At 37.7% G+C, this 17,940-nt stretch overlaps 1 protein-coding gene across 8 annotated transcripts; it reads right to left on the reverse strand.

Moving 5' to 3' along the window:
* On the reverse strand, positions 1–17,309 carry LOC131791400 (E3 ubiquitin-protein ligase MARCHF3-like). Of its 8 annotated transcripts, XM_059108734.2 has the most exons (5): positions 17,186–17,309; positions 16,224–16,389; positions 11,091–11,200; positions 6,293–6,803; positions 1–2,446 (listed from the first exon to the last, which is right to left on the reverse strand). In XM_059108734.2, exons 4-5 carry the CDS (start codon positions 6,761–6,763, stop codon positions 2,123–2,125), a joined length of 795 nt encoding a protein of 264 aa, XP_058964717.1. In that variant the 5' UTR covers positions 6,764–6,803; positions 11,091–11,200; positions 16,224–16,389; positions 17,186–17,309; the 3' UTR covers positions 1–2,122. The 8 variants fall into 8 exon arrangements, with proteins under 8 accessions (XP_058964717.1, XP_058964716.1, XP_058964719.1 ...); XM_059108733.2 differs by lacking the exon at positions 11,091–11,200; XM_059108736.2 differs by lacking the exon at positions 11,091–11,200 and having other exon boundaries at positions 16,224–16,354; positions 17,186–17,233.
* Positions 17,310–17,940: the final 631 nt, after the last annotated feature.

A 17,940-nucleotide genomic window follows, 5' to 3' on the forward strand; every position in this document is an offset into this window, starting at 1 on the left:
TGAACTGAAACTGAATTTTTAATTCGTTTCTTAATAAAATTTGTCATGACATGAATCTCTATCAAACTTAAGCTGCTTGGTAGCAAAAAATTATTTTTTTTAAAATTTCGTCGAATAAATTCTTAAGTCGCCTACGATATAATATCCCGAATAGTTTGCATCGTATTTACAAGTAAAGTTGGCAAGATGGGACGATTGTTGCTACAACGATGGTTGACCTGTCCCGATAGTGCTCGTAAAATACTGGAAAGTTCCTCGCCGTAATACCAAGAAGTTGCTAAAAAATTGTCAAAAACCTAAAAAGTTGTTACCTAAATTTCAAAATTTGCTACCTAAATTTCTTGATATCCTTAAATGAACGTTGATTACAAGCTTTCTTTTTCGTTATTCACAATAATTGCTGAAAATTGGACAAGAGAAATAGCTCGAAACTTAGCTTTAAAGAGTTGCTTGCAAATGTGGGCGAAATGTAACGATACTTCGGTCAAACGGAAGAAAACAAAAAGCTCATTTGAAGTCCTGCCAACGTCATTTCAACCAGTTACCGTATTTCCCCGTGTATAATACGCGCCCATGTATAATACGCACCCCTATTTTTGACCAAATTTTTCATAAACAAAAGTTTTCAGAGCAAAAAAAAAACGTTAATTCTTCCTACAACTGACGTTTTGCAGTGGTAAGTTTCGTTACCATTTCGAATTTCTTATCGCTTGTGATTACAGTAATACGGTACGATCGTAATGTTTATCTCGTCAGCTGTTTCTTAAATACTCTACTAAATTTATTTATGAATCGAAATTGAAAATGTTTCATTAGTAGATTATTTAACTGAAGCCTATAAAGACCAATTACTACGAGGCTTTCGTTACTTTCTTTGTTGTGTTTGTGGATCGAAATTGGAAATGTTTCATCAGTAAATTATTAATTAACTCAAGCTAATAAAGACCAATTACTATGAGGCTTTCGTTACTTTCTTTGTTGTGTTTGTGGATCGAAATTGAAAATGTTTCATCGGTAGATTATTTAACTCAAGCTAATAAAGACCAATTACTACATGGCTTTTGTTACTTTCTTTGTTGTGTTTTTAACGTATGCAAATTAGGACGTACTTGAAAAACAATAGAAACCGTGTATAATACGCACCGCGATTTTGATGGTTATTTTCGTAGAAAGAAAGTGCGCATTATATAAGGGTAAATACGGTATGTCACAAGATTCGATAAAGATCGCAATAGGCCTGGGAATTGTTGTCACGTGACAGGCTATTTGTTGGTTTTTCTTGAAATGGTTTCCTTTTTCACGCTTGATAAATACTTTAATACTATATTTTGCTCAAGAATTGCTCAGAAAAGCAAAAATTGCTCGAAGTTGCTAAAACCACAAGAGGTTGCTCCAAACACCAAAAGTCTAAATTTCTCAAAAGTTGCCAAGCACAATCGGGACGGGCCCAACGATGGTCGCTAAATAGGGTCTGTGACACCGTTCACAAAGTAGAAAATAATGGATCACGAAAATCGGAACTTGTCTTCCTCAACTGACAGAAAAACGAAGAAAGGATATAATGCATTTTATAATCTCGCAAAAATAAGCAGGTAACACTCTAGTCGGCCTCGTTTATATTTTTCTCAAGAACTCGAATAACGAGACCAAACAAGCAGCACCCTCAAGTAGTGTTTGAGGAAAGAAAACTGCAAAAGACCAGGTAGGATCTTTTTCCTATTTGAACCAACAAAATTTAGGCTGAGTGAATGAAGCAGCAATTTCATCGACTGATCCGCTTAGTCATTTCTACCTTATTGTAAGCGCCCTAAAAGGAACCTTCTCCCTTAACAGCTTTGAGCGATTTCTCTCTTTAAATTGAAGCGAATAATTTTCTTCTTTTTTTTTCTTCCGAATATCATTGGAATCATCAAAATTTTAACATGAATTAACAACGATTTTCTCGGAAAATATGTAAACCTAAGACAAAAAACTGTCAGCTTGATCAGTATCTAAAGAAATTGAGGTTCCAAAATACATTGAGGTAAGATTGGTTTGTGACATCTTTGTGTCCATGTGTTCCGCAACCAAGAGTTTTGCGGACGTTATAAGAAAATCACACGATCTAAAAGAACTAGAACTCTCATACAATTGTACCCTCTTCGTTGTACTTCAGAACTGTTCCAGGAGAGGCCACAGTCCAGACTCGATTCTCAGTTTTCCACTTTCGCCAAAATTTGCTTCGTCGAGTGAACCACACGTAGAAGTAGTGAATTCTCAAGAGGATCATTATTCCACAAAGAGCATAAATAGCGGCAAACACTGCAGTTGTTTCCGGCTCCTTGGACTTGACTAACATTTGAAAAATACCAAATCCTAAAATGGTGCAAATACTAAATATTGTGACAAACAAGTACCAGAGATCCAAGCGACTGCAAGGTCCCAGTCCATCGCGGGGTATGCGCCACTGTCAGAAAGATAAAAATAGAAGGAAAGAATGAACAAAGCAGTGTAATATTTCGCACTATATTTTCGGCAGAAAAATAGCGAAGTAATCAAATATGAATCAGCCTATCGTAGTTAGGACGTGGTCAGAAGTACAAAAAAATGGTTGATTTGCACAAGTGTGGTAAAAGAGACTTTAGTGTAAACACGAGACTACCATGCCAAGGAACGAATTTCAACAGCAGTGAGCACGAACTCTATTTAAAAACCTCCCGACCATCTTCTCGTCTAATTAACTGACCAATTTGCATTGTTAAGACTGGAGTTACCTCCTACAGTCGTCGGAGCCCGTAAAATTTGCATATTCATCCGAAACAAGAGATTATTTTGTAATCTCTCGCCCGAAACCCTTGCTCCTGAACCATTGTTTTAAATAAGATCTGGCTTATTCTACCAAACGCAAGTCTTAACAAAGCATATTTGTCCGCAAATCTTTGATGCGTCCTTTCCTACAATTTTACACCATTGAAGAAGCCCATCAAATTCTGGTGAAATTGAGGAGCTCGAAGGGTGGTGGTGGGGGGGGGGGGGGTTGGGTTGTAATTGGTCGATAGTCGGAAACGCATCAAACCTTACGCGTTTTTAAATGAAAACGAGTTATTGTAGAAATTTGAAAACGAAAACGCTACTGCAAGTGATAGAGATTATTCCATGGAAAGTTCGCACAAACGATTTTTATTCACGATCGATTTGCGATGCATCAAAAAAAATTACAAGTGAGCACAGTAAACGAGTGTTTTTTTTTCTCGCTGCATTGCAACGAGTGAATAAAAATCGTTGAAGCAATTTTCATGGTGCGATGTTTTTATTTCATGCATACTAATTTAATTTCACATTTCAATGCTAACAAACGACTGTGGATGTACATCTTTCGTCCAATCAGAGACACAAACAAGAGTACTTCAAGGAGTAATTCTCAGTATGTATGAGATAAATATTATTACGCATATATTTTTTTTCCGTGAACAAAACAGATACATTTGGTCGGAGCCACAGTAGAATGTTCGGTTACAAATTGCATTCAAGCCTCCCAAGAGGGTTTCCTTGGTTTCAGGCGACACACTTACAAACCCCTGTCCTTACGCGTGACTAAAAAGACGCTATTTATATGTAAATGTTGCCTGGCGAAGCTAGAAGCTCAAATGCCCAGAGCCACTTTACTTGAGCATTGCACTTCTTCTGTATCAAATAGATAGTGAACATTGACTATCGGCTCTAGCAGTTAGAACCGTCAGAGTACTTCTGAATACTTTAATACAAAAATTACGCCTATCTCTTTTTTTCCCCGCAAATAGTCGCCCGCTTTGACCTTGAACTAGAATCTCCAAGCAATTTACAACTCACGGTAGTAGTCTACAGCGCGTGATCAGTAAGAGACAAACACGTGTTACTCCACCAACACTTCTTGGAAACCTTAACATTACATTTAATATCGAGTCTTTTCAAGTTCGATGCGCAACATAATAGTTACACTCGTTCAAATCTCACAAGCAGGTCCAGGAAAAATAACAGTTTTAAAATTGTAATTTAATAGCGGAGCTCGCAAAGCGTAGCCCCATAATTATACAAAATAGTAGTAACCCATCAAGCCGAAAAAATTTGGATGTACGACCGTACGACCGTACAAGGTGCTACTTTTAGCATACGCGGCCAACTGTACCACGGGCACCATCTTATAATCAGTCCTCTACACGGACACGGAGAAGTTGCGAATGATTAATATACCACGCACTTTATCCATAGCAGGGGTTTAGTTTTGTCGAAGAGCCGTGTGGAGAAAAAAAATGCGAGCTCCGCTTTTAGGCTTGCCTAAATCTATATATCAGATAGGTAATGAAAGATGGCGAAATTTGTACTCGGTCTTCGAGGGATGTTCGTTATTCATTTTTCTCAAGCACGGGAGAAAGAGGTCAACCTCTCGAGGACTAAAGCATCACACCTATGGTCTCGCGGCGCGAAGCTCTACTACTGTACGTCAAAGGGCGGAACAAGGAAAAAAACTTGGCGCCCCGCGAGAAATCGAACTTTAGACCTTGGGATTTCGCGCTTCAAAGAGACAAAGAGTACTCTGTATCTCCCTCGTGGAATCGAACCTCTCACCATCGGTTTCTTTAGTTACCATTTGAGCTTCAGAATACCCCTAGATTAGTACGGCCATATTAACATGAAAATACAATTTGGGGACCCTCTACAATTTCGCGAAAAAAAATTCAATGCAAACAAACATCTGAAGGGGAAAAATTATGATTAAAAGCATTTCTAGTGAAAATTGAAATTTAAAACCTATTTCACCAAAAAAAAAATTTATATGGAGAATTTAGTGAATGTAAATGAAGGGATTATAGTGATTTCAGGGATTTTTTTCCTCGCGCTTCTTAGGGGCTGCCAATTCGAAACGTCTAAGGTTGAATCCGCGCCAGAGACTGCACTAGAGTGTTTTTTTTCTGGCACTACGCGGCTAGAAAAAAAAAGAAAAAAAAACCACGGTGCAGCAAGTTTCTCTATTGAATCCCTTTTTTCTCTTTGAAGCGAAGGTTTAATTTAATTCAATTCGAAGTCGAGATCTGGGTTGGCTTCGTCACGGTATGGTAAAAAAGTTATAGGTTCGAATTCGAACAAATGGTTTTCCGAAATTACAGAAGATTTCTTGATTTCTTCATCAGTGAACCGCAGGATTCAACGCTTAAGGGTCAAATAAGTATTTTAACTGCACCGAAAACAAACATCTATTATTGGACTCATCTGATATTATATTCAGTCCGACTAATCACTACAATTTGGACAAATTCCAAACAAACAAATATTTCAAGGGTGGAAGAAATAATTTTGCGCGTTTCTGGCACAAAATAAAAGTTAAAATTTATTTTCGGACAGGTGAAAAGATAAAGTTTTTTTTGGATGCAAAGAAAGTGATTAATATTTGAACTTTTTATATCATTGTAATTCTATTCGTTCTTTTTTTTTTCTTTTCTTGAAGGTTGCAAAAACTACAGTCACAACTGCCAAATTTCTCACTTTTTTTTTCTAATTTTCAATTATTTAGCTTCTCGTTTAATTGCAATCTTTCTATTTGAAACAACAATCGCGCCTCTTTCCAACAGTGAAAACTGTTTAAAATGCTCATCAATAAATCAGTGGGCAAGATTTTAGACGTCGTTTATAGCCTTCCCTGTCGAAAGCTTCTTTCTGAATAATCTTTCATAGACTAAACTGCAAGCTTTCTATAAAATTTAAATTTACTTAAACTGCAAATATGACGCAGTTTACGATAGCAATATTCGACTTTCACATCGTTGCTTTATACTCAAAGAGTTACCCAATCAAATTTACGTTGTATCAACAAAAAATTACAATACTGGTACGCTATGCCCACTTAACTATGAGAAATGGATGCCAGCCAGTTTTCCGAAAAAAGAAAAAAAAACCATTTCGGGTAATTATTCAACGGGTTCGACTCAGTGGTTTTGAAGTTTCTTTTGCATTCACCGCGACTTGCCATTAGAAAATTTCCGGTGGCAAAGTCAAATTAGTATTTTGATAACATTACAGGACAAACAGTATTTATACTCACTAATGTATGACAATACAGAAATTGGATGATCCGCGAGGTTTGTGATGATAGAAAACCAGTCGGGCGTGAGAATATAAACAAAGAAACCGGCATAAATAATATTCAAACGATGTTAATGTTTTAGTTGGCCTCTTGCATATAACAAAGTCTATTAAAAGTTAACAAATTGTGGGAACCATGTGTCGGGATTCAAATAGATATTATTTGTTTCTTAATAAAAAAAAATGCATCGCTTACCTGCTGAAACGGTTTTGTCCGCTTCCTGATAACCACAAATCGTGAACACAGCTCACACGAGGTCGTTTGGGAAATTTGGAACCACTTTACCAGACAACTCTCGTGAACCCATTTCGCAGACCCAGCGCATTTGCACGGGCTGATTAAAACTTCTTCTCCTCTACTTTGACAAATTCTACACTCATCCTCTTCAGTCAAGTCGGCACACCCGTCCTTTAAGGGCGCGACAGCCGACGAGGAGAGAAGTGGGTCTTCGCTGGATGTGCTCTTTTTGTCAGCGAACGAATGATCGCTACAGTCAGCGCTTCCGATTGCATCTTGAATCTCGCTGTTTTTCGATGATCCCACTACGTGCTCGTTCTCTTTCGAGGAATTTATCACTGTCATGTCACGCTGCGTGGTAACAGCATCCATTGGGGTACGGTTATCCAAAATACTTTCCTCTTCGAGTTTTATACAGGTACCTTCCATGTCTGCGACCGTCAAATTTCTGTTAAATTGCCACTAACATCTATGAAAACAAAAAAAGCGAATTTTTTTCGCTGTCACCGAAACTTCCCTATCGCGTGATGAGCGAAATTAAGTCAATTTTCCAGACTTGTCGTCGCTAGTTGTGACAATATCTTTTTAAATATATTTTACCTTACTTTAACTGACGCACTGAAGTCATTCTCAGGCCCCTCAGCCACAATCTTATTAGTGATAGGCGTCAAATTATTGCGGTGTACTTATCTATTTGATGACTTGTACTGTCTGATGGAGAGAGACACCTCTTGGCGCACTAATAAATATTTGTTTGGACAAAACACAAAAAAAAAAACGTGATTTTTGTCGCCTGTCAAAGAGCTTTGTGGTAGGTAAGTGTGATTGGTTTACAAAGCCTTTTGTTCACACGCTCAGGTGAAACTTCTCGCGAAGATTCGATTCTTATTGGTTCGTGACCGGTAACTAAGTGAACCGGAAGTGAATTCAACACTTTCATATGGTTTGTGTGACAGAAAGGAAGTGAGAAATTGGTATCAGTTCCTATATTCCTAAAGACAGGGATTTATGATACACCGAGAATTTCATCCAATAGATTGTCTACCGCCTCAACAGAAAGCACTTCACGTGCCGTGATTTTACAACCTGCTGTACGCGCGTGCTAATCTGCATTTTTGCCCTGAAGCGCAAAATCATTTTTTAGACTTCGTGAACTTTATCAATTTCCGGCTCGTGCACGCGAATTACAGACTCGAAGAGCCATTAATTCGTCAGGGCACGAGTTGTTAAGACTTGTTTTTAGATATTAAGGCGTCATAACGGTTATTTGCTAAGTCTTATAAATTACCTGTGTCTATTTATGTCACGTAAAGCGGTTTTGAGAATCCATTAACTCAAGGCTCTCACAAAATTTCCCGACCACTATAGACCGCAGAAAAGTTTGAACGAGATTTTATTACCTTTTCCTACACCGCAAACTTGCAGTATTAGCAAAAAGCATGGCAATATCTTGTTAGAACCTCACGCGAGCGGTTTGCTTTCAGTCTCAAGCGAAACAAATTTCTTTTGTGTATACGATTGGTATATGCGTCTTTCTTAATTAACAGAATACAAATTATGACAGAATTATGCCCAATTTCCGGCGAATGTCAGTGAAACTTTCTTTAGCTTAGGAGCAAAATAGTAATCAGAGGAACAGTTCATCTTATTTTATCAAATCGTTGATACAAATAATTTGCAATTAAAAGTAATATTGTTAAAAGCCATTAACAGACTTTTATGGCAACCAGGTCTAGAATGGTCGTCAACCGGAATGAATTATATGAAAACTTTCTCGTATTCCTGTCCGGTGAAATTTCCTGATCATGAGTACTTACGAGGAACTGGTCTTCAGCTGCACCATCCTGTAGAAGACTGAGATGATTAGACACCAAAAGAGTCTTTTTTACTTAAAGGCGCGATGTCCGTATTTGGGTACCGGTGTGTTATGTAACTAAACTGAACAAAAGCAAAAATTTGACAATGTCTTATCTAAGGTTGATCTTACGGCCCTTCTGAAGATAAGTGGCTGTAACATATCAAATCTACTAGAAAAAAGAAGCAACCACGAAAGTCAGTCCAAGTAAAGCAGTCCGCTTGAAACATCGCCGAAAACTTCCTGGAAAGATTACCTGTTTCGTTATTCGCGCCGTATCAGCAACAAATTCTAAACTAATCTCAAAGAAATTACCTAGATGAAATGAACCTCGTCATCTCCACCTCTGATTTACTGTCTTTGTGATCGCTGAAATGTGTGTGATATTTGGAGCAATATCAATAATTAAGTCTCAGCGGGAATAATAACATTTCTTTGGGAAAATAGTCGAACAGTTCTTCCCTTGCGGCCGGTTTGGCCTCAGTTAACCTATCTCATTCCACCACGTACGGAACACATGATCAAACGTTCTATCACGAAAAGAACACGTCGAAAAAAGCGTCTGAAATTTTTGGATAATCTGGACAAGCTTGAGTTGACTAAGTTGTGCCAGTAGTTTATAGTTTGAAGAAAAAAATGACTTTTACGTACCTAACTACTCCAAGCCTGTCCACATCCTTATAAAAATGCTGTTCTCACTGACACAACTGAGACAATATTGTGACTGGCCAATCGATTTGAATTATCTTTGTAGTCAAAACATTCTTTGAACAGAGCAAACTACTTTTGTTACAGATGCAAAAATGCAAGTAGTTGAACGAAACAATTGATTTCCAGAAAAAATATTGACTTGAGGCACATACACTGTACAAGAGGGTTTCAAGGTTAGAGATTTGATGATTGGAAACATAAAAACTAAATTTAGCTCCCGTATTAATATACCTAAAACATTAAACAGAGTGATCTGTAGAACACAACTTAGAAAAATTCCTATAAAAATTCTATCCTCGTTTTTAAGTATGCATAATCGAGAAGACAGATATTCACAAAGCTCCATTGACAATTTGGACTTTAGCACACCTTCACGAGGCAATTGAATGAAACAGACGCACTTTTGTGCAATTGAGCAGAATTAATCGTGCTTTCATCCAACGCACGTGATTGTATGTGTCCTCAGCCAACGAAGCGCTTCAACCAAATTAAAGAGTATTTCAAAGGCAGCACCCTACATATTAAATTTTGCTTCATCTACAGAGTGTAAAAAACAAGATAAAATAAGATGACTTTTCTTATCATGATCTATGTTCGTAACGTTATAGAGAGTGTCTGAGACGCTTAGACAAGGATTAAGTTCGTGCGCACACGAACAAGCCTGTCGCCTTAGCGGTACGTAAGTGAATGATTTCAAAAGCAGAATGTTAGTGCAAGTGTTGGGAGCCTTGAGGAACAATTCTGTATCTGCGTGCGTGGAAAAGCTCATTCAGTTTTTATATCGTGCCGGTTGTTATGCAAAATAAAATTCTCACAGGCGACACAGAAATTAGCCCTAACCTCTTGGAGGACACAGTAGTGTTGTGTTTTCATTGCACACAACTTGAACTCCTGGTTTTAGCACGCCAACGAACTGCCAAAGCGAACACTTGATGCCGCCCTATGTTTCCAAGCTTGGTGTCAAGACCAAACTGCGGGCATTTCAGCACAGTTTGATAAGCTCCAAAGGTCTTAACTTACTTTTTTATATAAAAAAAAAAGGTTATCTAGACAAGATTAAGTGGGTGAATTTGTAACAAATTGAACAAAGAAATTATTTCTCTTAATTTTTTTAAGTTCCCAGATTAACGAAGCACTCGAATTTTCAAATCTGCCATAAAATTTATCAGATGGTGTGAACTTGAATTCGTACAGAGGACAAGTTTATAGATGAAAGATATTTGTGGAAGGGTTTTGTTTATTCTAATTAATGAGTATATAGGTCACATACAGTATTTTGTTTTATTTCATACAATTCTTAAGTGGTGAAAAGCCATTAGTGATTATGAATGAGTCAGACACTCAGAAACTTGAACTGGCTTTACCAGTGAGCGGATATCAACCCAGTAATTGCTTTGTTCTACTGTTTATGCCTAAAACTTGCTTCAATCCAAGCTACTCTGACTTCTTACCCTTATGATTTCAAAGCCTCTGTATTGAGTTTGAAAATCATCGAAAAATATGGAAAGAAACAAGTGCATGCTGCATAGTCTTTCTCAGTAATGATGAAAAGATGACCTTTCACTTTTGAACAGAGCACTATTGCAAACTGTCTCTAGAACATTCGACTGTGCAGTGTTACTAATACTTAAAAGATTTAATATAAGAGAGTCAGTTAGATCACAGCTCTTCAATAGTCTGATATCATTGCGACTTCCGTGCTATATATATATTTATCTTGTTTAATGTTCGACGAGCCTGTGGTCACAAATGGTAAGAAATTCTTTCTTTAAGAGATTCCAGCCACTATATAACCAATCACTCGCTGACTGTACTTGAGCAACCATTCAGTTAAACACATTTAAAACAAAATTAAAATTAACAGGGTAATTTAGTATTATCAACTGAGTTGATAACCTAAATTGGCCGACGCAAAGAGTTCAAAAGCTGAAATTACTTGTGAACGGTACTCTTTCTGAGAAAGGCATTTTGCTTCGTTGTACGCGAAAAGACTTTTCCAAGCACGGCGTAAAGTAAAGTAAATAAATTAAATAACGAAGACGGAAATACTTTACAGGATCAGGAAGGAAGTGTGCTTTGTATGTAACATTGCTCTCGGTGTTAACCTGCATGGGAAACCTTTTGTTACCAATCAGTATTAATTAAAAACCATTCGTTCCATGAGGTTCATAGACTTTGCATATTTCATACCTATACAAGCGGAAATATCAGCTGTTAGTGTTTGGCTGCTCCCTCTGTTTTAGTCTTCTACAAACCTCTCTTGAAGCCACTTTGGTAATTACGCAGTCCGACACCGTACCCTAAAGTTTTAACATTTACAGAAATAAGAGAGGTTACTATGAAACCATAACCGTACCTCACATCCAGGGGTCTGATGCCGCGATCTTGACTTTGATCATAAATTCGTACCTTATATCCAAGAGTCATAAATCCATACTCTATATCCTGGGGTTCTAAAACCGTTCCTTATACAAAGTACATTTGCAAAAAAGCCGATTTGTGAACGTTTTTCTGTTTGTTTGTTTCTCTGGAATTTTCACGGTAGTGTTACTTATAGGGCCGTGCCTAAATTGCGATATTGGACACACTCAAAGCATATCGTTGCGAACGAACATAGAACTGACTTGATAAAAGCTTGCTCAGGGATCATCTCACTTTACTCATAAATCGGCAACACAGTTAACACAACAATTATACAAAAAGCCTCATAAATTATCGATATAACCCAGTCTGGTCATAAGTGTCATTTGGGTGGCGAAATTAGTTAGATTGACAGGTATCTTTTGAAATCTTTTGTTCCAATTTCTTTTGCTCGCCTTTCCGAGTCGGCAGCTAACTGGATACAGCTGAACGCACCCATGAAAATCTACGGCTTTAGCAGTCTTCTTTGAAACTAAATTACTGAAAGCGACTTTGTTCTAAGCTGGTTTCAAAAGCACGTGGGCTCTTCATGAGATACTCCCAATAGCAACAGAAGACAAAGGATGCCTTATCTCATGTTTGATCTCATTAACCTTATTATCAGACTTACTGGCTGTGCGATAACAGCTGGAATCTGCTATAAATACACACGCGAAAATTAAACCAAAGTAAGAAAATCCTTTCCAAAGAGTTTGCCCAACTGCATGGAAAATGCGGCTAGCTGTGAGCGAAATAACACAACCAGCCTTTGAGTCGAAAATTGTAGCAAAGAATAAATTATCCCAGCGAAATGAACCTAAACGCTTTCACTTTGGTTTATGGACTTTTTGACTGTTCATAGGATCAATATTGATAACAAGGTCTCTACAAGAACAATGCTTTATGAAGTTAGTTCTTTGAAAAAGGGTTATTTAGGTCCCGCCTTCGTGCGCCTAATTAGCTGTAAACCCTGGTTAATTCCTTCACGTAGCGAGATGCTGAACTGATCACGTGAAAAGTCAAAATTCTCTTTTAAGACAGAAATACACCAATGCACTGCGTTAAATCATCACCAGAAGAAATCAAACAATTTTGTTGGATTTTGTATTAAAGACAAAATTGTAGACAATTTTGTAACAGTCGTAGATTTTTCGAGAAAGGCTAAGGTTTTTCAAAGACGGAACTAATTGTTCAATGGAAAATCGTGAAGTCATGCTTAATCATTCATATGGTAATTTAAATATTATCTTATTGAAGCTCTTGAAGATCGCAGCTGATGGTTACAGTCATCTTTTACATACAGCATTCAGAAGGCCACCTTTTCAATGATCTTAAACTCGACATTTTTATTTGCTTTTGCCGATAGTTGTATTAAAAAAAAAAGTCTATCAAACTTGATTTTGATAAAGCCGCACACGTATATCTAAAGAATAGAAACATCATAGCTTTAGATTTGAAGCCTAATCGAGAAACTGACACCAAGACTGTCTTGGGAAAAGAAATAAAAAATTAACGGTTGCAGGAAATCTGAGAAATGATTTTCAACTCTTCAGTGGTGAAATATGCACTCAATCGGGAAAAAAGGCACAAAGGCCCATTTATAGCTTGGACTTTGCTCGTTCAAACGTAGAGAGGCTGCCTATTTTTGAAAAATGGCTGCCACAGACACCTCTGTTCAGCACACCTTGCAAATGGCGCTCTCCCAGTTACCACAGCTAATGTAACAAACTTGGCAAAAGATGAGATTACGTTTTCATTAGCGTTCATCGTCACGATTTTCCTCCACTGATGTCATTAGGCTCAAGTTGAAACTCGCATGCATGTGAAGAAGCCTGTTGCTTCAACACGATACGTAAGTTGCTTCAAACGCAAGAGATTCCTGTGTCGATGAATAATTCTAAAATATATGATTCATATGTCATAATATAAATTATGTTTTAACCCAATATAAAAAATGCTTAGACATTTTTTTTAGGAAATGCACTGAACGTAATCACATGTAGTTTAATTTCTAACGCTTGAGTGAATGGGTACGTACTGCATCATTTGCAGAACAACCTGGAACTTCCCAACGTCTTTTCATGCGAATTTTCACTGAAGCCAAAGTTTCAAATTGGGAGAATTACAGAATATCAACTGGAGTGTCACTCAGATTGTTAATAAACGGTAAACAATAGCGCCAGTGTTCAACATTTTAACTACGAGAGTTCTCTTTCTTCGTATATTCAAGTGAACGAAATAAAAACAGTTTGGTTGATCATGAAGGACAATTTGGCTTGTATCATGGTTCTTATACTGGACCTAACTTCACTGAATTTGACTTAGCCTCTTCGCAAAACGAAGATATCAGCTCCACAAGGAGACCTGCAGCCTAAACTCAGCATGTTACAAGCACCAGTTAAACTCGCTTTGGTGAAATTTTAGTTATACAGAGATCAAACTAAGGGAAAAGTTGGTTGTAAATGTGTAGCGGAAAGTAACTTGCAAAAGCCCAACTTTCGCAAAGTGTTTTGATCGATCTCCAAATGTCATGAGCCTTTGGGATGTATCTCGAAGTTTCATGTCTTTTTCAAAGCTCACCATGTCTTGGATTTCTTCATTTAGTTGAGGATCTTTAGCAAAGGTAGCTAAGTGGGGCGGCAACAGTGTTCGTTTGATCGAATCTACGCTTGAAAATCAATGATTACGTAGAAGGTGACGTACCGCATGTAAAAGAACACAAAAAAGCTTATCCCAACTTAACCATAATTAAGAGTACCTTGCCCCTTTTCTAGCACTGCTTTAAATTACTAGAGTTAAGTAAAAGTAATAATGATGAATTCCAACGCCTCAGTTTTTTACTTAATCTCTGTCTCGCATTTTCAAAATTAAATATCTCACCGTTTCGCGAGTCTCAGATGTTATCATTCGTCTTCCTCGATGAATAATCATGGTATTCCAAGGTCTCTAAGAAATTTCTTTCTCTTGACAATTCAAGCTATGTTATAGGTCAAAGGAGCGAGCTACGCACTTTGATATACATATATATTCCAATACTGTATAGCGCTCAAAGACAATTTCAATACCGCTATAGCTATATAGATACTTGTCTATGAAAGTGCTTGGTTTTCTCTATCAACAATCCTATTAATATATTCGGCACATACCATATTCCATTTTCGTCCTATACTATCTCCAAGTGTTTCAATTCAAGGCAATTAGGCATGAAAAACCTTTCCTTAAGTTCCGGTTAGAAACTCATTTATGTTTAGTTCTCGATAGCAGGAAAAATCACAGGATCCAAAGACTTCCAGTGGATCTTGCAGTTTGGGTCTATACCATTTTTATTTCCAATTGTCGCTATATTGAGCTCATGAGAAATAATAAACACATCAATGATATTGTTGCTGTTGACAGTGATATGTATCTACCAACCTCGTTCCCAAGGTCTCCTCTCTTTCTCAACTTTCTCGAGGGAAGAAGAGAGAAGACCCTGGAAACGAGGTTTTAAACATAACAGCGTGCTATCGCAAATGCTGCAGTCTGTTTCCGCCGCTGTTCGCCATCACTGTGATAGACAGTTATGAGTTTGTTCCCGTAATGAAATAAAAACAGTAGCATTTCCTTTTCAGTTTTGAACGACCAGTAGAATTATTTTAAAACGACTAGATTATTTTCTATCGGTTTCTAAGCGATCAATCAGGGCGAATTATGTATCACTCGGTAGAAATCTCGATCTCACAGCCTAATACTTACGAAGCACTAGAAACCCTTTACTTAGCATTCAACAGAATTCAGTTAATGCAATTTCTTAATTAAATTGTTCCGAGTTTGAAGCGTAAATGAATGGAAGCATCGCTATCATAAACAGTTTTCAACAAATCCTGTAGTTTAAGACGTTATCGGCTCAGACAACTTCCCTCACCCACTGAGAACAATAAAGAAAACTGAGGAGCTACTGACCAATGGAAAACCGTTAAGTGCTTACCAGAATTAGGAACTTAGAGGCTTATTCGAAACTGATGATAACACATTAACGCAAATTTTCAGTGTATGTGTAAATAGAATGGTGAATTTTCAGTTTGATTAACCTTAAAAAAGAAAAAGAAAAACGCAGGAGTTCGTGATCGGAACTGGTAGAACAACCGTAGAATACGGAGGAAGGAAAGTCAAAGAAAAGGCGAGGGTTTGACTAAGGTCGAGTTAAACCGCGACAAGGTTACGTGTCAGTAGGATTAAATTACGATAAAAAAAGATACTGAGGTACAATCCTAATGATGTGATTATAACTTAACCCTTCCTTGACGTATTTCCTCTAAAAAAAGTAAACCTCTGTATGTAACTGCCCGTCTGTGAGAGCCACATGAACAAAGGTAAACAAACTGCACGTGAGTGCACGCTAGCGATTTATGTTCTTGGAGTACTTTGTTTTGAGGATTGAACCAAAGCGGAGAGTGACATGATATGGGATCACATACCATGTTTTGTTTTCATTTTTTATCTTTTTAATATTGTTCCTGAGTAGTAAATAAGTAAATTATACATGAGACTTGGGCAACCCTCAATGGTAGTAGTATATAGCTAAAATTAGCCCGCACACAGAGATAAAGAAACCGCGTATGACACATCTTGGATCTTGGAAAATGTATCTCAAATATTCCAAATTTGTTATTTAAAATCCGCGTCAATCTTTTCAATCCTTTCGGTTCATGCCTTCAAATTTTGCGTTTGTCTCCTTAAAAAAAAGTATCATGTGAAAGTTTCAAACCAAACTTTCACGATGCGCATTTGTATCCAATTAACTTGCAAAGCGAACGTTGCTCCTCAATTTCTCGCTGAAAAGGATGAAGCTTTTCTCGAAAACGACAACTAAATTTACTCGTGTCTAAAACCTTCTGAATTTGGCAAATTGCATGTCCCAAAATTGAAATTTCCAATACTTACTTGCTGCCTTGATCTCCTGATGAAATATTCACTGTTTTATTTTTCTCGAGCCGCTGCAGCCGTCAGTCAAGATGCGTCGTTATCGAAAGTGTTAACTGAACGAAGCACAACTCGAGTACCGCTATGAATATCTGAAACGGATATAGGAGGCTATGATCTTTTTGACCTGCAGTTCAAGATAAGACAGACGTGCTCATGAAAATGTGCTTTACCAAAAATTTTCCTTGGTATAATAGTCCTCATTTTATGAAATCGGAGTGAAAACGAATGCCGAAGGAAAAAGACTCTCCTTAAAGAAGGAAAACTCAGTGAAGAATCTGATTCAATCAGAATGTAGCCATGTGTTGAAGGATTTTCGCTTCAGAGGCATTTTCTCTGAGCACGTGGTAAGGGGTTTTAAACATATGATGTAAAAGTCACGAACTCTATTTCGTCGGACACGCATAGTGCTGCATTGTGCTGTGTCTGGCTTAAATTTAAGGACCTTAAGCAGTCGAACGGCAACGTTGAAGAACACGTCACCTAAAAATGAATTTGTCATTTTATTTAGAATTTCGCGATTTGCTGGACCTGTTTACCGTCTCAAACGGCGCCACCCGTCTACTTCAACTTAACGTACGTGAGCAGTGTTGAGTCAGTTCCGAATGGAAACTTCCGTAATTTTCCGTCGGGTTTCCGTCGGGTTTACAAGCAAATTCTGGTGATTTCACGTTCTTGTTTTGCAGAGGAAGGCAATGAAATACACACATTTTTTAAAGAAAACGCACGCGCTGAACTACAGTTCTTTCGTTTTGCCACTTACTCATTGCAGTTGCCGTCATGATTTGTTTAAGGTCCCTAAAATTTGACAGTCCTTCATTTCCTTCGATTTACCCAGACCACATGGAGCCATCCTGGCCAAAATTTTGCCAATTTCGAAATCCCGACAGTTTTTATCGGCTAATCCCAATTCCGGTACTTACCGAATGAAGCGCCTTCTCTGTTCGAAAATTCAAAATCAGTCCTTGCTGTCTGAGAACGAAATCATGTCATCTCCTTTCATTTTTTCACTAGAGAAGAGGAACGCCTGAGGCGTTACATTTACGATTTTCTTCAGCAAACGAAAGTTAGAAGGATGATGTGTCAAAACCGCACAACCTTATAAGGGAGTTTAGGGATTTGCTTGCGAGGACTTCTGCGAGGACTTCTGCTAGGAGATGAAAGGGAACTGTCACATTCCTTTCTTGGTCCACATTCTTCGGGCTGACTTTCTGGAGTACCTTTAAAATGCAAAGTACTCCGCATAAGTACGATAAGCGTTTATGTGGTTTATTCTGCGATGGAAAACAAAATAAATTCAAAATCAGTCCTTGCTGTCTGAGAACGAAATCATGTCATCTCCTTTCATTTTCTCACTGGAGAAGAGGAACGCCTGAGGCGTTACATTTACGATTTTATTCAGCAAGGACTAATTGAAAACGAAAGTTAGAAGGATGATGTGTCAAAACCGCACAACCTTATAAGGAAGTTTGGAAAATGACATGGTCGGTAAAAAAAACTAGAAACTTCGTAAAAGTAGCGGTCATTTTCGGCTTTTCCAGATGGCCGTTCGATTTTTTTGTAAATTTTGTCATCAGATTGCCACGCCTCTTTTCCCGATTTCTGTCCAAGTAAAATTTCATGAAAAATGGCTTTCGAGTTTACTTTAGGCAGAGAGAACAGTCAGGGAGTGAAGTTA

This window comes from Pocillopora verrucosa, chromosome 9 (genome assembly GCF_036669915.1).
Source record: "Pocillopora verrucosa isolate sample1 chromosome 9, ASM3666991v2, whole genome shotgun sequence".
In the NCBI taxonomy this organism is placed as follows: domain Eukaryota; kingdom Metazoa; phylum Cnidaria; class Anthozoa; order Scleractinia; family Pocilloporidae; genus Pocillopora; species Pocillopora verrucosa.

What these genes read in the sequence shown, in the direction of transcription:
- LOC131791400 (XM_059108733.2), bottom strand. Translation starts at nt 6,763, where the DNA reads ATGGAAGGTACCTGTATAAAACTCGAAGAGGAAAGTATTTTGGATAAC. An exon ending in GGACAAAACCGTTTCAGCAG is followed by an intron (nt 2,447 to 6,292) that starts GTAAGCGATGCA and finishes TCTTTCTGACAG; the next exon opens with TGGCGCATACCCCGCGATGG.